At 34.9% G+C, this 20483-nt stretch overlaps 1 protein-coding gene, 1 long non-coding RNA gene and 1 other non-coding gene across 3 annotated transcripts; all 3 read right to left on the bottom strand.

The window, feature by feature from the left end:
* Positions 1-2200: 2200 nt before the first annotated feature.
* LOC130460365 (U2 spliceosomal RNA) lies at positions 2201-2400 on the bottom strand. The gene has a single exon (XR_008920250.1). It is a non-coding gene; the product is annotated as a U2 spliceosomal RNA (small nuclear RNA).
* A 2377-nt stretch (positions 2401-4777) lies between these two features.
* On the bottom strand, positions 4778-9865 carry LOC110786896 (uncharacterized). The gene is made up of 3 exons (XM_021991476.2): positions 9696-9865; positions 7374-8087; positions 4778-6970 (listed from the first exon to the last, which is right to left on the bottom strand). Exons 1-3 carry the CDS (start codon positions 9696-9698, stop codon positions 5324-5326), a joined length of 2364 nt encoding a protein of 787 aa, XP_021847168.2. The 5' UTR covers positions 9699-9865; the 3' UTR covers positions 4778-5323.
* Positions 9866-12506: 2641 nt separating this feature from the next.
* On the bottom strand, positions 12507-14063 carry LOC130471646 (uncharacterized). The gene is made up of 3 exons (XR_008932120.1): positions 13931-14063; positions 13317-13378; positions 12507-12677 (listed from the first exon to the last, which is right to left on the bottom strand). It is a non-coding gene; the product is annotated as an uncharacterized lncRNA (long non-coding RNA).
* Between the last annotated feature and the right edge of the window lie 6420 nt (positions 14064-20483).

The following is a 20483-nucleotide window of genomic DNA, read 5'->3' as shown; positions in this document are numbered from 1 at the left end:
AAGACATGAAAATTGAAAAGGGACCGACCTAACACAGTCCAATTCTGTAATATTAATGTACTTCTTATTTAATTTGGTCTGATTTCATTAATTAATCTGACTGCTTCTTCTTTAAGCAATTAATTAGAATCAAACCGTTACTTGCTGCATATCCCTATTCCCTGGAGTATATTATAAATACTCTTAACATGCATGTAATGAGGGGTGTTAATATAATGAGTCGAGTTTAGACCTTCGGCTCAAGCTCGAAGCTCATGGAGCCTGTCGAGCTTGGAAAATTGGGTTCGAGCTCGAAACATTAAAATCGAGATCGATCAGTTCGGCTCGAAACTCGATAGGCTCGGTTGAGACTTGATATATAGGCTCGTTCGAGGTTAATCATCAAATGTTTAATTAAAATATATGTTTACCAGATTTTCCATGTATTGTACATAGTATGTTAAAAATACCCCCTTCGTCCCAAATTAGTTGTTACACTTATCTTTGCACAAAGTTTTAGTGATAAGTGGTTGTTTGATTATCAATTGTTATTTTATTGAAAAAGTAGATGTGATAGGAGTTAATAGGGTATTTTTTTTATTTTATTTTTGCTTCAAATGAGGATTTGTATTCCAAATAAAAGAAAAAGAACAAGAAATAAAAGCTAACAACACCAACAGAAAGCAGACTAAGGAGGAACTAGGCGTGGTAAGGCCACGCCTCTAGCATCCTCAATTATGATTCTACCAAGTTCTATAGGAGCAAAAGAGCAAATTTGGATTCGAATGTGTTGAATGAGAGGGTGTGGGGACAAAAAAAAATTAAGTGGGAAGAAAGAGACAATATAATAATTGTGGGGTCATTCCTAATTTAGAAGTGTAACAACTAATCTGGGACGGACGAAAAAGGAAAATGTAACAACTAATCTGGGACGGAGGGAGTAATATCTACTAAAAAAAAAAAATACTAAGAAAATAAATTATTTTATAAAAAATACATGTATTGAAAAGAACTCGAACTTTCGAGTCGAGCCATAGATATATATTGGGTTTGGCTCGTTAAGATCTCGAGCCAAACCTGAGCTTGAGTCGAGTCTGTTCGAGCCGAACATCGAGAAGTTCCCGAACATGCTCGGCTAATGACCCGACCCGAGAAACCGACCTGAACCGACCTGTATTTTTAAGGACCCGGACCCGACCCGAGACCCGAAATTTTGTTAAAATAGGAAATCCATAACCCGACCGTATCAAACCCGTTAAAACCGACGATTGATTTCGACCCGTTAATGCATGACCCGAACCTGACACCCGACCGAAATATAACCGATAACAAAACTGATTCAGCTTACCCGACCGAAAAATGACCCGAACCCGATTCAACACCCGACCCGATGTCAACCCGAAACCGATTATAACCCGATGAAACTTGTTATTGACTCAATTCGTGACAACCCATTACCTGAATTTACGCGACCTGTTGACAACCCGATTTGTCATTGACCTAACTAAATTATAACTTAAATCAAGTTAATATATTATTTTTTATAATTACCTAATCTAGAACAAGTAAAAGCGTTAAACCAAATTTAACCAAATTTATAAAAGTTAAACTTGAGTAGACCTGATAGCTATCGTACCCGGTCTTAACCCGTGTCCGATGGTGAACCCGACATGAATTTTAACCGACCCGATAATTATCCAATCCGAACTTGACCCGACTCGTTAAGACCCGAACCCGTAATTGTACCCGACTAGAAAAAGACCAGACCCGAACCCGAACCGAACCCGACCTATACCGAAATGAAAAAATAATCCGATATGACCCGACAAATTTTCAACCTGACCGAACCTGACCTACACCCGGTGATAAAATGACCCGACACGACCCGACCAGATCATGACCCGTGACCCAAGATGATCAGACCCGGACCCGACTCGAGTAACCTTTTTGACAGCTCTACTATGGACTAATAGACCATTGCACATTTGCACCTTATTGTTACTGGTGTTGCCACTCCCGGCATGTGTGACTAATCTATCCACGCGATTTATCGTTACATCAATAGCGAGACTAGTCTAAAATTAAAACATGACGTTCAATTGACCAATTTGGGACTATAATACGGAGTAGTAGTTTTTACTGTGAATGAACCTAATTGGACAACCATAGACCACGCATGCACACACCTTAGCTCTTTTTTTTTTCTTTCTTTTTTACATTTTGTGGGTGCGTCAGGTCTGTGCAATAGTGCAACGCATAGGCGACACTTGAAGACCCCAACCTCAAGCTACTGTGATTGGGACTTCCCCCTTAAAAAATAAATTTAATATCGTTGTGGGACATTAGCCCACATATCAAATACTATTAAACTGATAAGAACAAATACTACACTTGATCTTAGCCAAAAGGCCGAGAAAGGTGCACACACCTTAGCTTCACTATCATGAAGTATGAACAACTCTATAATGGACTAAACTTGTCCGATACTCTGATAGTTTGATCCCATATGTAAATTAAGACAAATCAATTAAAGACGCCCATTCCATATGAATGATACGATAAGATGACGATGTTGCATGGTGGGACTTAACCATCAAACCCACGTCTTCTAGAGCTAAAATAACACACATCCTATCTAACTTATTATGCAACATATCCTAAAACTGCTTATGCAATACCCACAAGTGACCATTTGTAGTTTTTAAAAAACCCAACAACATACCTAGGTTTTTTTTTGCTGATTTAAATTGGTCTCGATCTTGTGCTCAACTCTATTAATCTTTTGTCATTATATATATTGTGATATACATGCGTACTGATATAAGATCTTTCACTCTTTACCTAACTCTCTCATATCCCTTCTTGAATCTTGACACTCTAGTACCTTACGTCCTTATCCTCGTATTATAATTTGTTATGTAAGTGAGCTATTTAAACATTCGCATTTCTAGTATTAATATACAATTTTGGATTTGACAAAGTCCAATCCAGTCCATCCAATTTATACCCTTACGTGGTATAGTATCCTTTTGCCCCTTTTTTTTTTTGAGACCCTAACCCTACCCCCATGTTCACCTTCTTCGATCTCCTGTTATCTTCCATGATATTCAAAATTTTACTTTTGATCCTTGACAAGTTTAGTAGTATAGATGTTTTAAAACACAAAAACTTATATACACTTGTCACTTTTCCAAAAGTTTACATTATTTTAATTTCTTTTTTATTTTTTAAAATAAATATATTAATTGGCTCGTCTCAATTAAGTTTAGTTAAATATTTATAACTTCTATTATTATTTTCATCAACATTGTTGTTACTCCAACCATGTAAAAATACACTATTATTATTTTCTTTTTTCTGCCTTGGATCAGATCACTTTTCAACAAGTGCTGATTAAATTGATGTTCGAATATCAAACTCTTATGATTTCCCTCTCTTGAACTTTTTCATCAACATTTTTTGCAATGTTGAATATCATATTTATAAAACACACGTGGGCAAAAATCTAATTAATTAATTAAAAAAAATAACGCAAGTGAGTTATTTGAACAAATTGTAGAAGATGCTCATTTGATTTCCTTCCCTACGCTACGCAAACTTTAAACATCTTAATCAAATTCTTTAAGATAATCAATAATAATTAAAAAAAAATAGAGAGAGGAATAACTGGTGAATGGATCTGCCGACATTTTCACACACAATTCTTTTGCTTTTCAATTTCTCTTGAGAACGTTTATTGAGAAGGAGTATCTGAAGTTAAATGTGACCAAGAGTTCGTTTTCCTGCTCGTACCCTACTCTGTACTTCTGTAGTACATTACAAAATAACTGTATTCTATTCACATGACACGTTTTGTAACTTGTAAGGAGAGCAATTTATTTATTTATTTTGAATCGGAAGGGATGTTTAGAATATAATCAAGATTTTATTCTCAAATATAATTGAAAGAGCTTATATTATAGGTGAAAAACTTAGGGCTCGTTTGGTATCATTGCCAGTTTTCATTTTTTGGTTTTGAAAGTCATATGATTTAGATTGAATCATGAAACAAAAAGTAGTCATACCTAGAGTAATTAGGTTGATTTTGAAAACTGACAACAAAAAACCGGAAACTACTTTTTGTGATTTTCATATTTTGGTTTTTAGTTTTGTACATAGTTGTTTGTGATTTTCATATTTTGGTTTTTAGTTTTGTACATAGTTGTTTACTAGTTAAATAATAAGCAATAATTAACAACATTTATTTATCTATTAATAACTTTCTCAATATGATTTAAATTTACGAAATTTTGCTAGTCAAGACAGAGTGTAGAATCATAAATCGAATTGTAAGACCATAATTGAATCGTAGAATTCTACGATTATAATCGCGATTTTAATAACCATGCGAGCAATGATTTTCAAGTACTGTCAAGTGTGAACACCAACCTGTCCAACTAATGTACAATGTACAACAACCAAGCTTAACCATTCTTCGCCGGCCTTTCATACATTTGAGCACCTAATAATCATCTTAAGTCTTCAACCCCCAACCCCAACCCCAACCCCAACCCCAACCCCAACCCCAACTCCCTAAAAAAGTACATGAGATTTCATTCCAAGACTATTGTACAGTAGCTAGACGTTGAAAGTTCGTTGATCAAATTTCAAAACAGAGGAAGCAAATACCCCTAATCTTAAGCTAACAAAGAAGCATATAATCCAACAATAGAGTGTACTAACACCCTTACCACCGGATACTTTGGAGAATCATTATAAGCTAAAATTCTTAAATCACCGACACCATACGAACGTGAGGTTGTAAGCTACGCACAGCTCCAAGGCAATGGGAGCTTCAATCAATTATATTTAAACACAGTCCTCCACCAACAATGTTGAAAGAAAAGAATAAGAAAACTTTGTGACAAAAGTAATACTCACTACACTTTTCAAATGTAAGAGACTGAAACAAAAGGAAATGTCAATCAGAATGTATGAAAGAAATAGAAATTCCTTCTTTCCTTTTATCTGTGCTGACATTATATCAACCAATAGCAACGGACAATTTCTTCCCAGATTAATTTCCACTGCACCTTCCCTTCCCTTCCCTTCCCTTCCCTTCCCTTCGCTTCTGCAAACTCATGACTGACTTCTCTAATTTCAGCCTACCACATTCCTTGCTTTGTGTGTTTGTATATACAGTATCAAGCAGAGCTATGACTTATGGTATGTTTGGTCATACGACTTCACGAGTCCTGAAATCACACTTCTTCTAACTCTTTTCCCATGATTTCTACATACCAGCAGATAACACTGTTTCCACAGAGGTGGGTTTTACGATAGTATCACAAAAAGTCATCAGATTTCACATAAAGGATGTTTCTGGAAGCCCTAGCAATTCACAAGTCATAGCTGCCTTAACAGTTGGGATACCATTCCCATTACCATTCTCACCAGCTGCTGCTTCCCTGACCTCAAAATCCATAACAGGAGGAAACATGGAGCTTTTGCTGCGTGGTTGACGAGGGCGCTTTGACTTTTGATCTAGTGTTGTAGATGAAGAACGCTTTCGACTGTACCTTACTGAGTCCAGAAACCCAATTTCAAGAGCTTCAAGTGCTTTGGTTGTAAGTGGACGACTTCTAGTGCTTTGCCTTCTTGGCTGTTGCTCTAATGAGTTAACAGGCGCCACAACAGCAGCTGAACTCAATAAGGGAATAACTTCTCTATCAGGTTCAGAATGAACCTGAGGCAAGTTCAAGTCAATAACCATCTGTTTTATAGCCATTTTTTCATTTTCCTGGGAAATTACATCACAACTACTAACATGGGTCAAACATTTATCCTGGATACTCTTTTCAATCTGAGTTCCTGCAACTAATGATTCTGTAGACATTACTTTCACACTGTCAGAGTGACTCACTCCAGAAGTAACACCATTGTTTGTCATCAAAGGTTTAGAAGAAGCAGCAGCAGCAATCTTTTTCTTTCTTCTAGCTGGTAAGCTCAAAACACAAGTCAACTCCGCCTCAACACAAGAAGCTAACCTCCGCTTTTTTGTCACTGTGCAGCCTGTGGGGCCTGCTTTTATACGACGACTGAATTGATGTTTAATGGTTCTCGATTTGTGGTCTGTTGGTAGATTCGCATCAGCTGGTTTTCCCGTAGGTTCAGCACTCGTTAATTCTTTTGATTGAGCGAAAAGATTTGGGGTTTGAACACCATTTCTCATAGTATCAGTATTTACCTCTGCTCCTATTTCAGTTTTTCTAAAGGAACATCTTTTAGTTTTAGCTCCAAGAGGTAAACTCCTCAGTTCTCTCACCTTGGATGGGTTTTCTTCATTAGCCAGACTGGTGTCAACTACAGTAAACTTGAAAAGATTTGAAACTTCTGAGGAAACTCGAGGCTTTAGGTAACAACGACGTTCATGGTCAAAAGAATCTTGATCATCATCCTCTGATTTCACTGCTATGGCCCACCCATTTTCTACCTTGGAGCTGCTAGGTTTAATTTCATCAGACTCCAGCTCAATCAGCTCTGGTTCACCGGAAACTTTTCCTAAGACATCACTGATAGAATCAAAATAGTGGTCTCCTTTTGAAAGCTTCCTTCGTGAAAATTTCTTAATCCCGGGCATAAGGAAAACTAAACAGTTTTTCGAGCCTACATAACCATCACCCCTAGGCTGCTCAGAATGCCATCCTCTTGCTAATAAACGAGGCCAAACAGCTTCCCAAAACAGATCATTTGATCGAGCTTTGCTAAGACGGAAATCTCCTGTTAAAAACTTAACTATCTCAGCACAGGTAAGAGAAGAACAGGCCTTGCCAGAAGGAATTTCAGGCCGAATCTGGTTATTTTTTGAGCTATCCAAGATGAATGTCGTGAGATCATCCTTTCCCTTCCCTATTCCAACAGCTTCTACTAAACCATGAATGCCAACCAAGGCTTTGAGTGAGGAGACATATTCATCTAATGTAGTCCTTCCCTCAGCAAACGCCCTTGAAACCTGACAATAGTTCATATGGATCCTTGTTAACAGCAGCAACAGCAGAAAACATTAGATAAAATGTGAACAAACATGTAACTAATCATTGCCTTGTGATTTTTGAAGGTTAAATAGGTACTACATTCTCTTTATGTTTTTGCTAAGAAGAAAATTGCTAAAAAGAGATGTTAAATGAAGATACTATGATGCTGAGATGCATAATGTTCAATATTTCAATCTCTTCTACTATAAGGCTGAATTCCGATGTCTTTTTCCTTCTGTATCTTTCTCTAATTCTGAATACACTGCCTTTTCCCCTTTGAAGGTGAAATAGAACAATATGATAAAGAATCCATGCATGTACACGCTTTATACTTTCAAGTTTCAAGTAAAAGTGAAAAATAGCAGTAAACTAGTGGAATACCTCCAACAAATTAGTTTTGGATTCTTCAGAGAGACTAGGGGCTAAACGAGCAAAGAGTTCTTGCTGCCTATATCCTGTAAAAAATCTATGTCCGAGAATACACTTCTTGTTTCTCATCTTTCGGCACTCTGCCCATCTATGATATCCTTTAGACCCGTAAAACCGGCCATAATAATACGCTAAGATTTGTCCCAGACCCTTGCTCTCCATAAAACTCATCACTTGAAGAAGATTCTTTCCAAAAATATACAATCCAAGAAGGAAGCAATCAGCTTCAAAATCACTCCACGAAGCCCTTGATTGACCAGGGACGAGATAGTATGTTTGATTCGGAACATCAACTTTGACATTTGGTTCTTTTTGTGGAGAAATCTGGCTCATCCCTGCATTCTTTTTAGATTCCACGAACCCATTTGAGAGAGGGTTGACTACATTTGCCTGATTACAAATCCACATAACTGGTAAGGGGAGTCCCATTAGAGAATGGGAAGAGTAAAAAATGCCTGCTGAATCAGCTGGATTTGTCATCAGCTGAAAGAGTTCACACTTGTTCCGTATAGATGGGATGCCCACCTGGAACTCATCACCAACCCGTGGATGAACCAACGGTTCTCCAAATATTTCATTTGAATCAGGTGGATCTGAGGAAAGAGAGGAATCAGAAAACGTTTCTGGTGAACCTTTGTCTGCTTCATCCAGGTGACTAGAGTCCATCTGCAACAGGAGTTTGGGGGGATACAGTGTTAGAGGTTACGGCCTCACAAAGACTGTTTCACAAAATCAAGAAACACATAATATTTTCAACACTGTGTTCAGGAACTTCAATGAACTTTGTAATTTGCCAATGACCAATGATTTCACATCAACCAAAAACTAAAAAGAGGGGAGTGCATGAATATCCTAACAATTCTATCAGTATATGAACCAACGCTTTTCACAGCTTAGGTACCAAATGAAGATTATAATGTATACTGCTCCAACTCTTTATTCCAACCCACATTGTCAGCATTGAGATATAATGTGACAAATGGAAATTTAAAATGTAAATGAGACTCCTTTAACCTATTGATCTCTGATTATCGGATACACAACCATAAGTACGCCTTCACTGAACTCGATCTAGTATGTTCTCTTATTTCACTGATTAATTAAAACAAATCTGACGTAATATGAACAAGTTCAACACCTAAATGCATAAGTATAGTAATATACATTTCACATTATGAACTACTGGAAGCTGTGAATTCTGATCTGACATCTGATTGATCAAGATATGTACCTAATGGTGTGAAATCGACGAGGATACAATCCTAGAACTAGATAATGTTATACTGAAGTACTTTGTGTAAACACAAAATCAAAATAATAAAAAGCACCCAACAAATTCAGGATTTCTTGATATTGAATTTCCAAAATATAAGTTCATGTAGCAAAAACCTAATTGCTACCCACAGATTCTCTAGTATTATCAAATCTGTTTATCAATCAAAACCCATCCTTACAATACTGAATGGTAAACCCCAGTGGCCAGTATGAACAACTCGGCCGAGAAGTCGAGAAGTTCCAAACTTTCTCTCTCCTCCTTCACCCTCTCAACCAACTCTCCAGTAACTCACTCGAACAGAGAAATTCTCTGCTCTAACAAGCACAAATTTGACAACAAAAACCAGTTATAACAACACCTACATGAAAACCGAAAACCCAGAAACCAAATTCCACCAAAACCCATTAAAACACTTCGATATCACCAACCAAAACATACATAAAAAACCCAGCATTTTTTAGATCCAATACTCCATGAATTTGCACAAAAACCACCCAACACGTAAAAACAAACATATCAATAAACATAAAATTAGTAATCCTTACAAATTTATCTAACAAAACCTGCACAAAAACAAGCAAATAATAGCACCAAAATTAACAAATAATCCTACAAAAAAATGTAAAAATAACACGTGATCCAAGTTTTATCATACCTTAACAAAAAAAAATAGCCAAGAAATAGTTAGAAACAACACTTACATTTAACACTTTATACAACCAAAAATCATACAGAAAAGGTATGAACATTTGCATTGACTATAACAAATTATACAAGAAGCTTACAAACATCAACAAAAACGTGAAGAACCAAATTTGAACAAATGGGTATTTTGGGTTTTTATTTTTCTTTGATTATTATTATTGTTTATTATTCAAAGTTTTGTTGTTGTAGGCAAAAATAATAATAATAATAATAAAACCAAAACCAAACAACACCTTAAAAATAAAGAGTACCCAGAAAGCAAAAACTACAAAGGAGAGAGGAAAATAGTTTACCATAGACGACAGTTCAGAGTTGTATTTGTAAGCTTTTGCTAAGGCCGTGTTTGTTTGAGATTTTTGAAGGGGTGGGTCGAGGAAGAATAAGGGAGCCAAAGTCGTCCTCTTCTTTGCATAACAGGAGAGAGAAACTGTGAGGAGAGAGAATGAGAGATGTATTGTCTTGTGTTTACAAGTTTTTTTTTTCAAGGGGGGTATTTATTAATTTAATTTTTTATTTTTATTTTGGGGTTATTTTACTTTTTAAAAAAATTAATTTTTTGTTATTTTTGGAGAAATGAAAGTGAAATGTCGAACTAATCCTGTATGTTACTTGTCAAATTGTCATCTTTTACTAATGATATTACGGCCAACCAATTGCCCTTTAGGGGTAGTTTCGACATTTCAAGACAAAAGATAGGAGAGAGATTAAATACAATGGGCTTTTGTGTTTCAAACTACAAGCTTTTTGATGTTAATCTTAGGAGTGCAAATGAGTACGTTGTTGAAAGTTTGTTAAGTAAACTAATTGTGGTTCTTGTAAGAAGGTTTTAAGTGAACTCGAATTAAATTGTTTCGTATTTTCGATCAAAGGTGTATTGAATCCGTTTGATTAACATTAACTGGTTTGAGCTAGTGTGATAAAAATGATCGTTTTACTAACATTAGTGAGTGTAGTAAGTTCCCCTATGGTTGAATTAGTTGAGTATTTGGGTCTTAGTATTAGTATAGTTTCGGTGGAGTATCGTCGTGAATTCGGTTCGTTGATAAAGAATTATACGAGATAAGAGATTGAACCAGTTATCAAAATTTCAAATTGACGTAGATGAATCGGATGGAAACCGTCCTCGCGGCTACAACAAATCGTTAGACCGTCTCTCCGAAAAAGTTGTATGTTCCAGCGATATGTGTGAGAGATGTCCCACAATGCAAGATCTTCCCAACGATGGTAGTTTTGATGAAGGAATACATTTTTTTTTATTCAATTTGTTATGTATTTGTTAAATTCGATTTCTATTGTAAATGTCGTATATCTTTCTATTAATGAATTGATTTTACATTTAAAAAAAAATCGTTTAAAAGATGGGCGGAAATTTATTAAAACTTGATCAGTACTTAGAAAATGGAAGATCATTGTCCTAAGCAGAATTGAGAAACCTATCATCTTTATTTGGGAGTGATTTGCTAGCCTCTAACCACTTCATTAGGACACTTTTTTTTAAGGACGTTTCAAGATACTAGGTTACCATTCACGTTTATAAGTTATATGATTTCCAAATTGCTCTTACTATTTTTAGGAATTGATGTTTGGTATCATCATAAGATGTTGTTCTCAACAAAAGTGATTATCATCATAAAGTTTGGCTAGATCCAACCTCGTCCAATAATTTCAGATATCCAATTTCAAATAAGTTCCAAAATTCATATAAGTATGACTATTTTCTACGGAGTCGTAGTTTATGTTGTACCACTCAAAAAACCCTAATTTTAGGTTATTTTATGTCAGCATTTATAGCATTTGAGTTTATACGTGTGACCTAACATTATCATTTCTTGAACCCTAACCTTACGCCAATGTTGTTGCACAAGTCGCCTCCCTCATTGTTAGAATTCAATATTTCTTTACGTGTATTTTGTTTATCTGTTGTTTTTTAGGATCTTTCTAATAGTACATTTTCTAGGCCATAGATAGAATTATTATGTTTCTATCAATCAAGGGTTCACTGGGAGTTTATAGCTAATTCAAAATAAACCTTTTATGAGGAGTATGGTCCAATACCTTTCATCAAAAGTTGTCTTTTCTTAATCACTTGTGTTGTTACTAGTCTTTATAGATATTATTGTCACATGTTTTTGAGCTTTTCAAGACACGACAAAATCTTCTCAAAGCAGATATATTCTCGTCGTTGGTCTCGCTTGTGCTTGTTGTGCGCACACAAGCGCCCCGATCGACCATCGACCCTCGCTCTTGTCGCAAATAGGCAAGAGTGCCCATTCTGAATCAAGCACGCGCTCCTACCCCAACCCTTGAGACTCAAAAAAAAAGTGCCCCTAGCTAGTTGATACGGTATAAAAGAGAAACTTTTCAAGAGTATAAAAAGGGTCATGTAAGAAAATATTATTTACAAAGAAATAAATTAGTAAGATATAAAATGAGTTTTTCATGTTAAAAATAACATTAGAAAGTTTGATTATGAATAAACCACTACAAATATTTAAGTTGAACATAACTTTCTATATACAAAATAAATAAGTTAACAAATTAATTTCATACCATTGGAAATGTTTGAAAATTTATTTAAAACAAGATCCAATTTATATGTTATACAAGTTTAATGATTAAACATTTTATTTTTATCCAATTCGAGCAAAAAAGTTTAATTGAATTTTAACTATGCAAGGGGAATGTTTTCTAAGAATAAAATAGTAATATTTCTTTTTTTAGTGTAGAGAGTCATAAAGGGCAAGGTGAAAACTGATGTAGACGGGATGCGATCTCAGATCTTGGGTACCATCCCCTCAAGACTTTACCAACTAAGCTAGATGGCATCCACAATTTGATAAAGAATATAGGTGTAAGATTATATTTGTGTATATTTGTAACACCCCGACTTCTAAACACCATTAATTAGGTTAATTATCTTTAATTATCAGCGGAAACCCTAATATAGTCGGAGCGTCACTGCCGTATCTCCCTAGTGGGAAATACAAGGCGACATAACCTTTTTATATTTACTGACTACTGTTGAGTAACAGTAATTATACTTTACTTCGATTAATTCTTTAATATTTACATCGAAATCTAAATGAACTTTAATAAATATTCCTAACATTGATTAAACATAAATATTAAAATCCATCTCAATAATTGAAATTTGACTTAGAGTTTAATTAGTTCATCCATTTTTACTAGTGATACATAATTATCTTTATTAAACATCGATCGTGAATTTGATGGTTGCATCCTCACTCTAAGGCATCCCATGATCTTCTTCGTACCTAAAACAAAAGCAACATCGTGAGCCGAGGCCCAGTAACATACTACCCTAACAACGTAAATTCATTTCAATTCATTTTATTTAATTTGCAAACAGGGAGAATAGAATATAGTAAATCACTTTCACAAAAATATCATAATAAAACATCATTTATAGCTTGAAACTTTAGTAGTTCCCATTATCTTTCATAAAACCTTCATTTTACTTGGTAACTGACAAGTTAGCCTTGCGGGACGTCTCCCACCTTGCGATAGTCCTCAAGGAACACTCTCCCTTGTTGGACATACGCCCGTACCTAAATAGTTTCTCTTTTAGCTTGTGGTAACCCTCAAAGAGCACTCTCCCTTGTTGGGTGTCCCGCGGTACGGCGGTACGTGCACGACCTAGAAATAGTAACCCCACTAACTGCCAGAACCGGTTACACTTTTATTTATCATGTTTCTTATCTTATTCGTAACTCATAAACATCATTCTTATAAAATCATTCATAACATATTTGAATATCATCATGCATAAAACAAAGTTTATAAATACATTTCATATCCCACAATCCAATAAAAACATATCATTATAAACACATTTCATAATCTCATAAAACACATTTCATAAAGGGATTGTGGGTGTTAGCAATAGATGTTACCTCAACCGTAGTTTATATTCCCTGTTCGATGGATCGTTCTTCCTGAACTCCGAGTCCAATTTCTTTCAAAATATTAAATAATTGAATTAGTTATTAATATGGTAATAATTTAACTTAGAAATTTCGAATTATTATAAATAACGAATTTTCTAATAATAATGTTAGAAATATATAAATTCATAGTTTTAATGAAAATATAATTAAACACCAATTTTAGTGATAAATATAATTTATGGAAATTTCAATCGAAGTATATATATATATATATATATATATATATATATATATATATATATATATATATATATATATATATATATATATATATATATATATATATATATATATATATATATATATATATATATATATATATATATATATATATATATATATATATATATATATATATATATTCTAAATCAATTACACAAGATTTATTTAATTTATGTCCTTGATAAATTTAGTACGGTAATTTATTTTTCTTAAACTCGATAATCAAATTTATTTATTTCCTGAAAATAATAACAATTCATTAGTAAATAATTATATCATAAATTTATTAAAACATGAATATTAAGGAATTGATAATCTGAAATTCAGGTTTGTCTTACCCAAAGCCCAATTGATTTGGCCCAACTTGAATAAGGAGGAATAAAACAAAGTTTCAATTTCAGAAACTTTGTTTCTGAAATTGAAGGGCACGAGCAGCAGGGGGAACACGAACAGGAGAAACATGAGGAGGAGGAAGAGGGGAGGGAAGCTGGGGGCTCAGCCTGGGCGGCGAAACCGCGCCGAGAGGCGACGGTGATGGTGGTTTGAGGCGGCAGAAACAGGCGAGGGAAAGGGGAGAGGGGCGCGAACAGGGGAGAAATCAGGGGAGGAGAGGGGTGATGGTGACCGGAGGTCTGGGCGGAGGTTCTGGGCGGACTGGGTGGAGGCAGAAAGCCGGCGGTAATCGCAGCACGGAGGCGCAGTGGTTGCGCGATTAGGAGAGAGAACAGGGGGGTCGAGTGAGGAGGATGGCAGGGGAGGTTGTGCGTGCGGCGAAGGGAGGTGAGGTGGCCGGAGCCTGGGTTTGGGCGGCACCGAGACGCGAAAACGAGCCGGAATTTTGACGATGCTGGTGGTTTCATGGCGGAGGAACACGAGGGAAGGGGAAAGGGGTTCGAGCAGGGAAAACAGGGGAGGTTGGGTGGTGTTTCTCGGTTGGTTCTGGGCGGTGGACAAGACGACTAGGTGGTGAGGGTGGAGGGAATTGGGTTGAGTCTGCGACGGGGTGGCTGGGTGTGGTGGATGCGGTGGTTGACGGTGGTGGTTAGTGGTGACTGTGTTTCGAACAGGAAGGGAACAAGGGGTGATTTTCAATTTTGTTAACTGATTTTTGGTTGAGAAAAGTGGAAAGAGAATGGCTGATTATATTGACAAGTAGAGTGAGTGAGAAGCTGAAATCCTTGGGGAGCAAGGCAATGAATCAAGACTGAATTGAGGCAATTATATTGACAAGTAGAGTGAGTGAGAAGCTGAAATCCTTGGGGAGCAAGGCAATGAATCAAGACTGAATTGAGGCAAGGAGAGGAAGGAAGGAATGGGTTCCTTCTTCTTTCTACGTGGAAGGCAAGGGAGGAAGAAGCTAATTGAAAATTTTGTCCTTTAGGGGCATTTTAGTAATTAGGCCAAATTTCTGAATTTTTAATTGCTATTTTAGGAAACTACTAAAAATAGAAATGTTTAATTAAACCAAAGTCTCGTAAAATATATCGTTAACGAAAAATAAATAAATTTTCGTTTATAAATTTATCGTTTAAAATAAATCGTAAAAACGTTTAAAATAACGAAATTTTTAAATTATTTCTAATAATTAAAACGAAATTACGTTAATAAAATATTATTAATTTTAATAAATTGAGTTTAAAAATTTCGGGTTATTACAATATTTAGGTTTCATATCCCCTCCTATCGTTTTTATTTGTCACTTTTGCAAAATCACAACAATTTAGGAAGTAGCCGGATATTCCCTTGTTCCAAAAATATTTAACTGAAACCATTAATTAGGATTCTATATGAACTATCTAACTTCATATTAAATTTCATGTGCATTTTATTTTTATTTTTTACACGATTTCGTAATAATGATGTGCAATTTAATGTGCATGTTGTATCGGTAATCTAAAAGCGACAATAAAAAAATGAACCGAGAAAGTTAGATAACTCGACAATGGAAAAAAAAACCGAAAAGAGTATGCTTTATAGTCCTAATTAATATGATTAAGATTTAAGATTGTTGTTTACACAAACAAACAAGCTAACATGGATCAGGATTCAGGACCGCGACTATTTTACAAATTTGTGCAATGCAATCGACCCGGACAACGCATGAAATAGTTTAACACCTACTCCCTCCGTCTCTTTTTGTTCTTTATGTATGGTATTTTGTACGCGTTTTAACGACTTATTAATGTGCATTGAGATTCCTCTGTTTTTTATTTAAACAAGGCAAATTACGTTTATTTATAATGTTTTTACTTTTATCAAAATTCTGATATTAGGAAATGGGAAAAATTTAATATCTCAATGGGAAAATGTGATAGATTAAATGACCCAATGAATTTGATTGGTTAAAACAATAATTGAAAATAAATTTTGATAGAATATTAAAGCATTTATGTGATAATATAAAAGGAAATGTAAAGAACATTTTGGGACATCCTCTATCCGTTTTTAATTTTTAGGTTTAGTATCATGAACGCTATTTAACAACTAATTAAGGTGGACAAAGATTCCTTTTTTTTTGTATTTAAACAAGATAAACTACATTTATTAATGGAGTAATATTTTCCTTTTTATCCAAAATTTGGCATTGAAAAAGTGAGAGAGATTTAATGCCTAAATGGGAAAGTGTGTCAAATTTAATAGCCCAATGAATTTGGTTGATTGAATTTGGTTGATTAAAATAGAAGGACAATCGCAATAAGAGGTTTTTCGTGAGGTTTGTTTCATGTTTTTGAGGTTTGTATACAAAGTTTACTATTGTTGGCCTAAGCTTTTTCAAGAGAGGTTACACTGGAATGATCTGGGAAATACCATTTATGATTTTTGCGTATCCTGTTTTAGAAGTGGTTTAATTCCTAAGGAGATTAATAAGTCCTATATAGCCCTAATTCCGAAAATTGCTAATCCCTCCCTCATTACTGAATTTAGGCCAATAGGTCTTTGTAACACTATTTATAAACTAATTACCAAGATTATTTCTTCTAGAATTAAGACTATCTTAAATCGGATTATTAGTCCGTTACAATCTAGTTTTATCAAGGGTCGAGGAATTGAGGATAATGTCATTTTGGTTAAAGAAATGGCACATCACTTTCACAAGGCAAAAAAGAGGAATAAAATTATGGCTTTAAAGTTGGATATTACGAAAGCGTATGATAGCCTGGAATGGGATTTTATAAGAAAAACTCTCTTGTTTTTTGATTTCCCTATGCACTTGATTAATTTGATCATGTCTTGTATTACTTCGTCTTCCATTTCTGTTCTCTGGAATGGGGAGATTTGTGATTCCTTTTGTCCGTCTAGAGGAATTAGACAAGGGGACCCTCTTTCTTCATATATTTTTGTCCTTTGTTTGGATAGACTCTCTACTATGATTGAAGATTTAGTCCATCAAGGCCATTGGAAGCCTATATCTTTGACTAAGAATATTAAAATTTCTCATATCTTTTATGCGGATGACGTTTTCCTCTTTAGTACTGCCTCGGTGGATAATATGAATGTTATTATGAACTCTTTGAATCAGTTTGGAAATATGTCAGGTTTAAAATTAAGTTTAACTAAATCAACCTTAATTTTTCCAGATTCCCTTAATCATAATGTAAGAAGAAACATAGCTGGAAATTATGGCCTTAAAACCTCTTCTTCTTTTGGAAAATATCTGGGTGTAGACATTAGACCTCATAAGCTAAAAATTAATAACTATAGGGGGCTTTTGGATAAAACGATGGAAAGGATAAGAGGTTGGCAAGCTAAGCTTTTGAATATGGCAGGACGTTGTACTCTAATTAGATCAGTTCTTAATTCTTTTCCTCTTTATGCCATGCAAACTAATCTAATTCCTACCTCCATTACCTATGCTATTGAAAAATGCTGTAGAAAATTTTTATGGAATAAGGTAGACAGAAGTAGATATATGAAAAGAATAGCTTGGGATAAAGTGACACTCCCAACTAATGCTGGAGGGTTAGGAATAAGAAGATTGAAGGAATGGAATTTGGCTTTTATGGCAAAACTAGGGTGGAATATCCTTGATAAACCAGACAAATTGTGGGTAAGAATTTTAAAAGAAAAGTACCTTAAGAATTCGAACCTTTTCAATTCTGTGCCTAATTATAATCAATCTCCCTTATGGAGGGATATTCTTAAGGGAAATCATATTCTTCAAAAGGGGTTAATGATAGGAATTGGCAATGGAAAAAGCACTTCCATTTGGTATCATCATTGGATAGGGGATGCTCCTCTTTATACTCTTGAGGAAATTAAAATTCCAGAGTTGAAAGCTCATTGGTTTGTTAATAGGATCATTAGAAATGGAAAGTGGCATCTTGAGGAAATTCAACATCTCCTTCCTACTCATATTAAAAATCTCATTTTAGCCTATCCTCTTTCAAATAATATGGATGAAGAAGTTTTTATCAGATGGAAATACTCAAAAACTGGTGATTTTGAAATAAAATCAGCTTATCATATTCAATTACAGGACCCATCTCCCACTTCTTCTTCGAATTTTTCATGGAAAGCAATTTGGAAAATAAAATTCCCTTTTAAATACAAAATGCTCCTATGGAGTTGCTGTCATGAAATCTTGCCAGTAGCTGCTAGTTTAAATCAAAGAATTCAGGGCATTAGTCCTGTCTGCTCTAGATGCCAACAACAAAGAGAGGATCACCTTCATCTTTTTAGGGACTGCCCTCAATCTAGTGTTCTGTGGTCCTTCATATTTCAAAGGGTTTGAAAAAATGACAAATTCCAATACAATGGCTTTTATAATTCAAGTTGGAAGAATTGGATCCAATTTAATCTTCATAATTCTGCTTCTTGGAAAGTCATTTTCACTGTTGCCATTTGGCATATTTGGATCTCTAGAAACAAATCTGTTTTTGACCTCAAAATGAGAAGTGCTTTTTCTCTTTACAACTCTTTCTTTATAGACTGGAATTCTACTAACTTGGCTTTGCAGGGTAAGAATACAGCTACCAAAACGGACCTACCTCCTATTAGGAAGCAGTGGATGCCACCTATGGAAGGATATATGAAGCTCAATATTGATGGTGCCTGAAAATCAGGAAATGTAGCAGGAGGAGGAGGAGTCTTTAGAAGGCACACTGGTTCATGGTTTGTTGGATTCTCTACAAAATTTAGGGTTCATTCTCCCTTGGCTTCTGAACTCTATGCTTTGAGAGAGGGTCTAAAAATTGCGAAAAATTTCTTAATTGATAAGTTGGAAGTGGAAACAGATGCTTTGAACCTTAAGCTCCTGCTTGATAAAGTGAAAGATCATCCACATCATGAGTTGGGTCCTGTTCTTAGGGAGGTTACTCAACTTCTGGGAGAGAGCTGGATTATTAGCTTCTCTCACATTCCCAAGACCTATAACAGAGTAGCTCATGCCTTGGCATCTCACTCTTTGATTATGATGGTGCAACATAAGCTCCATTACATTATTCCATCTTGTGCAAAAGAGGAGTATGAGGGAGATTTTGAAAAAGCAAATCCAGCATATGCAGAGGAGATGAGAAGAAATGCTCGTGATCAAGTCTTGGCCATGTGTAATACAAGAAAAGAGAATGCAGCAAGGCTCAACACTATAGCCCAGAGTTCTTCAGCGTCAGAAATTGTCTTTGGCTCTATTGTGTCTACAATTAAACAAGTGATGCAGGATAAGAATTCAGCAAAAGAGGTCAGCAGCACAAACAAAGGAAAAGGAAAGGCTTTTGTTCCATTCGTTGTTGGTAGTTCAACAATTCCAAAAGACATAGAAATTGTTGAAGTTAAAGATGATGAGGAGAATGGTACTGTTACCAACAACTAATTCGGACTCTTACCTTTTGGAGTGGCGCATATTTCACAGGGTTACTTCCATGGCGTCTTTTTGGATGTATATATCTCTAGAATTATTGTTTAAGTATGTTAGTCTTACCGGTTACGGTGCTATGATAGGCGATGCTTATCATCCTCATTTTGGTATGATTCACTTTTTGGGGACTTCAGAAGGATAGTTAGTGTGATTAGGATGATTTGCACAGATCTAACTTTTGTCTAGATCATGAAGAATTTTGGCAGAATTAGGGCTTCAAACCCTAATTAATTAATATATATATTTCGTCGGTTTTGCGTTAAAAAAGAGTTGAATGATATATGGGTGGGCCTATACATAAATTTTTAAATAGATTTGTCTATTGTTAGCACAAAGTTTGTTAAAAATGAATTTTGTAAAATGATGATGTGGCATAGAAATAAACCTTGATGAAGTTTGCACTATTCCTAAATACCTCTAATATAAATGCCCCTAGTGTTCTTTTAAAAAATTAAAAGGCACGAAGGAGTAATTAAATTGAAATACTCCCTCCGTTTCTTTTTGTTCTTTACGTTTTACTTTTTGGGTGTTTCAAAATGTTATTTACGGAATACATTTCTTTTTATATTATCACATAAATGCTTTAATATTCTATCAAAATTTGTGCCTAATGATTATTTTAACCAAATAAATTCATTGGGTCATTTAATCTCTCACACTTTTCAATTGGGACATTAAAATTTTCTCATATTCCTAATATCATAAAAGTGAAAGCATTATAAATTAACGTAATTTTTCTTGTTTAAATAAAAAAAATAATAATAAAAAAAAAAAATCTCAATACACATTAATTAAACGTTAATAGACTTACAAAAGACCAACCCTAAAGAGCAAAAAGAAACAGAGGAAGTATTAAACTTTTACTAATAATCCGGTAGACTGGTACCCTGTACTCCTGTAGTCCTGTACAGTGTACACTATAAAATTACCGTTCTTCAATGCAACAACCATTTATGGACCGATATAATTTTAAGTTCTTGTGAGTAGTCTATATGACTATAACTAATTCAAAGTAACATGAATATAATAATAATATA

This window comes from Spinacia oleracea, chromosome 4 (assembly GCF_020520425.1).
Source record: "Spinacia oleracea cultivar Varoflay chromosome 4, BTI_SOV_V1, whole genome shotgun sequence".
NCBI classification, from domain to species: Eukaryota; Viridiplantae; Streptophyta; class Magnoliopsida; order Caryophyllales; family Amaranthaceae; genus Spinacia; species Spinacia oleracea.
Note: the sequence above shows the minus strand (reverse complement) of the source record. Positions and strands in the feature narration are given on the sequence as shown.

Excerpts from the sequence above, each read along its gene's own strand:
- LOC110786896 (XM_021991476.2), bottom strand. Across the intron at positions 6,971-7,373 it reads CCAAAACTAATTTGTTGGAG|GTTTCAAGGGCGTTTGCTGA; the intron begins GTATTCCACTAG and ends AACTATTGTCAG.